Source organism: Macadamia integrifolia, chromosome 6 (genome assembly GCF_013358625.1).
Source record: "Macadamia integrifolia cultivar HAES 741 chromosome 6, SCU_Mint_v3, whole genome shotgun sequence".
Lineage (NCBI taxonomy): Eukaryota > Viridiplantae > Streptophyta > Magnoliopsida > Proteales > Proteaceae > Macadamia > Macadamia integrifolia.
In genome coordinates, this window is record NC_056562.1 from 28,554,081 (window position 1) to 28,562,204 (window position 8,124).

Consider the following 8,124-nt stretch of genomic DNA (forward strand, 5'->3'; position numbering starts at 1 on the left):
CACACTTCAATACAAACTTTACTCATTTTACACTCCAATCAGAGAAAACACAAACTTTACTCAAGCATACAAGACTAGAAAAGAAAAATGCTAAATTTTCTTCGTGTCCTTTCAAGGAGAGGGGGCTTCCTTTTATAGATAGTGGACATTAAGAATTTCTTCAATTTGGTTGAGAGATGCATTGATGGGCCTTGATGGAGTTGGCGTCAAGTAGGCATTAAACCAACAAGATGTGACCTTTGAACAACTAAAGATAAGGTGTTCTTGTCACAAATTAGGAATACCTAATAAGGTGTGAAGCAATTGTCGGAAGCTAATAAGCTTCAGCAGAAAGTTATATTGTCGTGTACTCCAATAGGACGACTAAAAATAAACAGCGAATGAGATTCTTTGGCATTCCACGAGGGATAGCCCACTGTTTTCCAGAAGAGTCTCAGTTGGGTGAATTATTAAAGTGTCTACCAGTAACACTATAATGCGCTTATAGTGCTGCGTGACACATGTCAAGACGTCAGTCTGACTCGAATGGCGCTAGATATGGATGCTTGATATCTGGCAAGAATCAGAATGGCGTGTCTGATTAACACGGCACTGGGTCAAGGTGCAGTGAGACCTCTTTTCCACCCCCACCCCCCCCCACCCCCCTTTTTTTTTCTTTTTTTTTTTTATAAGTCACACATTAAGGCTGTGTCGGTTAAAAAAAAAATCCTTTTAAGCAAATACATGGGTTGCATTGTAATCACCGAAATACCACCACCACTAGATACTTCAGTTCATGAAGTTGATTAAACAAATCACCCGAAATCATTTTCTAAACATTAATTTTATCTACATCAGTGTTTGAAGTTAGCAAATGCAATGTTACTACCTTCAAAGATTTCGCCTCAGAAATTCAAAGTACTTTAATCTAGACATAGTGGTGCTTATCATCGAATAGTTCAGAATTAAATATATCAATAGTGGTAGTATGGTAGTAATTCTCATTAAAGAAACGTATGCTTAGCTCTTTCGTGAATTAAAAAAAGAATTAAATATCCACGATAGGGGTTCCAGTCATTTATCATAACTAACCAGTGATCAAATATACATAACTTATGAATGCAGCCCTCAATTATTCCTTGAAAGGCACTCTATTTCATCAGTACCATATTCAGTATGTAATAAATAGAACAATAAATCACATATAGGATCGCATTCGAGGCCTTACTATGGACTGGGCACCATCAACAAAGATGGTGGTCCCAGTCATGTATCGTGAATCATCACTGATCAAATAGGTAACTGTTGATGCAAGATCATTCTTCACATCAAGCCATCTTAGGAGTGGCAACACGTCACCATCTGCCTTCTCTGCCCTCTCCTTCCCCACTGATAATGGATACTCATCCTCTAAGTGCAAACCGCGAGCAATTCCATTGACTCTGATCTGGTATTTTCCAATCTCTAGTGCTGCCAACTGTGATTTGTAATGGTAGATGTTAGGTAACCAAGTCAGAAAATTGAGATAATAAATCCACAATAGACATGTATAGTACTAACATGAGCTGAAACAAACGATATGATATACAAGATTCCTATTGTTTGGGTAGTAGGTATGGAAGATTCAATGGATGTTGAAAATTGTCCAATTAACAGAATAGAGCCTTTGTGCAGAATTGTAATGGAACCAATCCTTCCTAAGTTCCCCATGATGCCAGCTGGAATCTGAAACTGCAGATGGGCAACCCCCCTCCCCACCCAGATTACCGCAGCAACCCCCCCAACCCCCTTAAAATATCCTAAATAGCCCCTATTTACAGGTTTCCCATAATACCCCCCCCCTCCAATGCCTCAAACTGCACATGAGCGTCGGAGGGAACCCTCTCTATAAACAAATTGTTGTGTATAACATCAGAATAACTTTATTTTTCTGCAATATTGGGTTTTTTTCATAATTCTGACATACTGAAAAAAGAATATTGGACAAAAGAGAGAATTTATGGGCCATCCGAGCACATTTGTGGTTATTGACCTTTTTTCCTTTTTTGAAGTACTAGGATGTTCCAAGCTAAATTAAGGATCTCGGGGAGAATAATAACAGGGACTGAGTAACCACAAGTATGGACGCTCAACTAAACATTTTGCTGGGTATGGTAAGGAATGTGTGAATGCTTCTCCCACTCTACATGCTGAAAACTGAAAAGCCAGCGGGAACCAGGTTTACATTAATAACTAGATTTTCCTAAAAGTCCCAAAAGTCCACAAGAAAGAAATACAGCTTCTCAAGATAAGAACACCCATGTCCTAAAGGCACATATGATCACAAATCATGGTTCCTAAAATGAGTTTTTCTAAAATTCAAAGTCAAAACTACTGATGCCAAAACCCTCGGATTTTTATTTTATTTTATGTAGGCACCAGTTTAAGGTTAAGCACCCTTTTACACATATGTATCTTAACTACTAAATTGTAGTAGTCAAATTTTCCAAGCAAGATTTTAGAAACCATGACTATTGACATCCATAAATTCTCAGCAAGAATGAAATAATTCAAAGTGATGCAAATAAAATTGTCCATACCCTTACTAACTGCTGTACTCCAGCAGCACATGAACCATATGCAGCAGCTCCTGGATAAACTCCCCTCTCTGCCCCAATGATTGAGGTAAGAAATACAATGGAGCCTCCTGAATTGAAATCTCGCATTCTTTTTCCAACTGCTTTTAGCAGAAACCACGCCGCCATGAAATTTGTTTGCACTATTTTTTGGAAATCTTTCTCAACCAGGTCGAGAAGATTTTGATTCTTTCCTGTTACAGATCACACAAATAATATTTAAAAATCTAACCGTTATAACCACAGCAGGAGGAGGAGGGCTGGCAAAAAGAAAAACAAGAAAGAACAATACGTAGACAAATGACATTTGTCTATTATTTTTCATGCTAGCAGCATCAATCTACCTTTGAGATGACTAAAAAAGGTTTTTTAAGGATAGTATCTGCCATGTTCGATTAATGTTTTTACTCATTATCGTGGAAGTGATACATAATTCTAAATGTTGTGTAACTCAACTTTAAAGCTGATACTCTTTGCATGATTTTTTTATTTTTTTTTATTTGGGCTCTCTTTAATGAAGCTACCATCACCTTCAGAAAAAAATAAAAAAATATAAACAAAAGTAACAAGAACCTGAATGTAAAACTCAACCCAGCTAAGCTTTTTCCCAACTAAATGGGGTTGGCTACATGGAACTATTTCACCATTCAACTATGTCTAAAGCATGTCTATGGTCAACCCAAAGCCATTCATATCCTTTACCCAGCACTTTCTTTTACTCCTGCGATTTGCACCATAACTCCTCCTACCAGTGCACTCAAATGCCTGCACACTATAAATGCCCATATCACCTCAAACAACTCTTATCAACTCATATTCTACAGTAGAAGATAGCTGACAACATTTTTCAAAGCATAATTGAAAATAGCATACAATTCCTTGCATGCATTAAGCTCCATTGGTATCATAGTTAAACACTACCAGTACCACCCTTTGATACCATGATCCACATTACTAATTTTCACGAAAGCATATCATTTCAATGGACAGTAATTAGATACATTATCCTGTGGTTCAAAGGATGAGACAGGGAAGATCAATCTTTGCATTTTTATCAATCATTTCTTGATCACCATAGGCAATTATGATGTGCATCTGGTAGAGAAACCCCTCTCCCCCAATATCATCACTTCGGTCGTAACGAGATGAGCTCCCCAATCATCTTATTATTTTTAGTAACCACTTCATCTGTGGTTTCCACAATGTCCTTTCAATTTAAGAGCTAACAACCCACAGAATCATTGGTCCTCATAATGCAGTGCAATATGAATCCCTACTACACATGGAAGGACCATGTGGGAGCTTTGAAGCACAAACTCCAGCAAACTCATGGACAAAATATCTGATAAAAGAGGACATATAGTAGTCCACCAAGCAAAAAAAAAACACTAGAAGAAGTAAAGAAATATGGGATTTTATCAAAACAAAGGCTCAGTTAGTTGGATCCAGATATAAGAAAGGCTCAATATGGTGTTTAAAGCTAGTGGCAAAGTTGTAACTTGTTAGAACTCCAAAACATAAGCAAAGGATTATAAAGTGCTAGTAGAAATGGTAAACTAGGAACTAAAAGCAAAATAAAGATACATGAGATTAAAGAGTAAAGCTGAGGGAAAAATAGGGAACTAACTTACAGCTAATATAGATCTAGCACCATCGTGCGAAGGGGTTTGTCTCATCTTCAGTCTCCAGATGCAAACTAGGAAGAAAACCAGTAGACCACAGAAAAAGCTGGATCGAAGAGGAGTGCTTCTTCTGTAAGGCTCAAACTGATCCAGGGATTTAGGAGATGATTTGTAACTAGGAGTCCATTCAAATGCCACTCACAGGAGTCTCAAATACTAATTGAAGAAGAACAGCACAATCGAGACCCAGTACCAAGCGGAAAACCAGGTTTGTTCAGGTTATTCAAAATCATTTGTTGGAACTCTGTTGGTTCTGAAACTTCTGGAGAGATCTGAAATTCAACGGACTTTTGATTCCAACCGAGAGACACCCAAAACTGAGATCCAAAATTCAAATAAAGTTGCTCCAACTCAGGTCCAGCAGTAAGAGGAGGAGAAGCCTTGAGTTTGATTTGGTCGTCACGTTTGGAAGGATCAGGGGCCAAGATTCTAAGACTTGGGCAGCCTAGATTAGAGGTACTTGTGACCAAAATATGAGGAAAAAAGGAAGAGAGGTGGGGGAGATCGAAGGCCAGAAGTAACTGGTCGTAGATGTCAATAGTAAAGTAGTACTGAATTTGTAGGATCGAAACAGTACCAAAAACAAGAATTTTCACAGAGAATAAAATCCAGATTTAAAAGAAATCAAAATAAACAAAATCAGATGGTCAAACAATGTTGGAACTGGGATCGAGTTCAACAATCCAATAATAGAACAGCTACTGAAAATCAGGGATCAATCTACTGGTTAGATCAGCAAATAGAAGGTAATCTTAGTCGATCTAGGATAGGGGGGAAAAAGTAACTTCACAGACCAAAACAGAAATCAGAATGTAGAGATCTAAGAAAAAAATCGATTACAGTATATGAATTAATAATCAACCAACAGAATGGCAGCATTACTAGATTGATTATAAATCAGAAACTCAGATTTAACAAATGAAGGGCAGATAGGAATTTCACAGCAGGGACCGATCAGAAGGTCTGACCTCAACAAAAGTTAGAACGATTTCTTCTTTCAAGTCGAAGGACAATTTCTCAAAACTTAAATGAATTCTAATGGCTGGATTGGCCTAATCAGAGTTCATGAGAAAAAAAAAAAGAGTAGCGTATGAACTTCTAGAAGCAAAGGTTCTAGCTGCAAAAAAAAAATAGAAGAATGCTTACTTGCTAATGGATGAAGAAGATGATGGAATAATAAGAACAACAGAAAATAAAGCTTTTGCTTCATGATTCGATTGCATTAAACACCAACATATCTTGATCGCACACAAGGCCATAAGGGCTTCCTTGATCAAACATGAGAACTTCAAACATTAAGAAGCAAGCAAAAACTGCAATTTCTTTACTAAATTCATGTACAACGGTAGCCTCCCTTACAAACTTATATAGAAGACTCAAACAGTGAAAATGAAAGGCCTAACCCAATCCTTAACTAATTAGGTAACAGAAAATTACTAGGAAACTGAAATAATAAGTAAAACTGACTCAAAACAGGGTTGGACTTGTAGAATCCCAATCCAGCAAACACTTAATAACAAGTAAAATAAAGAAATAAAGACTCTAACTTAACTAATCCCGTATGAGTTATGACTAACCTCTACCCATATTATAAGCCCCCTTTTTTTTTTTTTTTTGGATGAATCTTATAAGCCCATTAAAGTGGCTCATTACAATGAAAAGTTGAAAACACATGGGATCAACACATACATGAACCAGCAACAACTCAGCCTTGATCCAACACATACATAACCCAACATAAAGCTCAGTTCTAATAAAATAAGTCTATTTAGGTGATGTAACTGCATCAAATAGGAACAGGGCAGCATAACAAAGATTATAAAAGAAAAAAGGAGGAGGACGGATATTAAGATGGGTTATAACAGGGTAGAAGAATTAAAGCAAGGAAGGCGGAAGAAGGGGGAGGTTCATTTATGAGATGGAACAAAAGAACGGAGAAGAAGAAGAAATGGTCAACCAATCTGGTCTCACACACACAACTCAAGCAACTCAATCCATATTTCATTCAATCTCATTCTAAAACTCAATATCGTATTACATGTCCAATATAAAGAAAAAGTAAACATATTAATGGAAACCAACTCAAAGAAGAAACTACACATAAAAAAAAAAAAAAAAAACTAACTAAGCATATCGAAGAAAAGGAAACTACCAAAGTAATTCCTACGCAATCTATCATAGAAAATAAAACAAAATAAACTTAAAGATTACTACCAACCCCCTTTAGACCAGAAAATCAGATTGGGCCAATTCCGTCTCATCTTGTGCATACAAAGAGGGTTGTTCCAGTCTAGCCAAGCCAAGGCAACTGCATCACATTAGGGCTTCTTAGATGGAAGGCTAGAGGTAGTGTTTGAATTAAGCTACAATCTAAAAGGATCAAACGGAAGACTAAAAGATGAGTTGTGGTTATATGAAGAGGAGATTAATGATGGTTTAATGGGGCTCGTATGTTTTCTCCAACTCATATGAGAGGGAGACCATGGCCTAGGATGAAGTGGATTTGGGTTAGGACTTTGGCTAAGAGGCAGATTGTGACCTATAACAGAGTAGATTTGGGTCGGGAATTAGATGATATCCTTAGGTGGAGGAATGTGAGAATAATCTGAGGTTCTGATCATGGAATTAAATAAACTGAAGTCAATTGAGCAAGCTTCACAATCAAACAAAAAGAAGGTGGACCCAGATAGCATTACTCCAGACACTGTAAAGAAAAGAACCAAATCACATAGCCAATTCACTTATTAAGGATAATAATTTCATCAAGCAACTTTTCTCTGAAAGAACTGTGTACCAATCTCTCCAAATGCTCCAAGAGATAGATGCAGGAACCTCCAAAATATTAGGCAAATACATCAGCATAAGCCAGCTAACCCCGATTTCTCGAAATATTGCAGCCCAAGCATCGTAATAAAAATAGCAATTGAAGGGTTTTTCCCCCTATGTGACCACAAATTTCTTACCGATTAATTGATTAGCAATCTACGGGTACGGGTAAGCTGAATTATTAAAAAATAACAAATAATTCACTGCGGTATCATGATTTCAACGATACTCTTCTCATTGTAATCAAAACCAATCCAGAATTGAGGCACAAGGGACATACCCTCATGGTGAAAACAATCGACAAAAGCATCGAAATTCCCCAAGATCTTCCACGCCTTATCGACTGCCTGATCGAATTGGGCCTCACTCACATCCTTCATATCGACTCCAACCACCTCGATCTGACCAATCCCTCTGTCGAGAGATTCTGTTATCTTACCCGCAACGCTCTGTAAGCGACTTTCATCTCCCATCAAAACTAACCTAATAATTACCAAAAAAAACCGGAAATAAATGATCTGCTGGATTAAATTGGGAGAAAAAAAAAAAAAAAAGGGATCAAATGAAGTACTCAAAGATAAGAAAGTTTGAACCTGCAGCCACCCTTCGCTAAATGATGGGCAATATTGAGCGAAATATCATCGCCACTGGAAGTCAGCAAAATCTTCTTCGCAGGAGTTGCCATTAATGGAAGTTGAAATCAATCGAATAACTCTAAACCCAGAGTAACCCTGCAAATGTTCTCGGTGACCAACTCGCAGAGAGGTATATGTTATTAAAGGATCCCGCTCCTCACCTAAGCGCCCATCGTTCAGGTCGACCCATAGTTATCTGGAATATCGAAACACAGCAAAGCGATATCCAACGGTTTGAGAAGGACGCAGAAATAAATAACTGGGTGAGAACGTCAATTCGTTACCAACCTTCCATGCAGAAGCAGGGGGCAGGCTTCTTTTTTTGGAGTGGTTCGGTAGGCGGGTTGGGTTGGGTTGGTGAATGGTAAGAGGGAAGGGCTTAGAAAT

General features: G+C 37.8%; 1 protein-coding gene across 1 annotated transcript; it reads right to left on the reverse strand.

The window, feature by feature from the left end:
• Positions 1-1,034: 1,034 nt before the first annotated feature.
• LOC122082865 (levodione reductase) lies at positions 1,035-8,124 on the reverse strand. The gene is made up of 4 exons (XM_042650671.1): positions 7,696-8,124; positions 7,383-7,585; positions 2,559-2,788; positions 1,035-1,456 (listed from the first exon to the last, which is right to left on the reverse strand). Exons 1-4 carry the CDS (start codon positions 7,785-7,787, stop codon positions 1,178-1,180), a joined length of 804 nt encoding a protein of 267 aa, XP_042506605.1. The 5' UTR covers positions 7,788-8,124; the 3' UTR covers positions 1,035-1,177.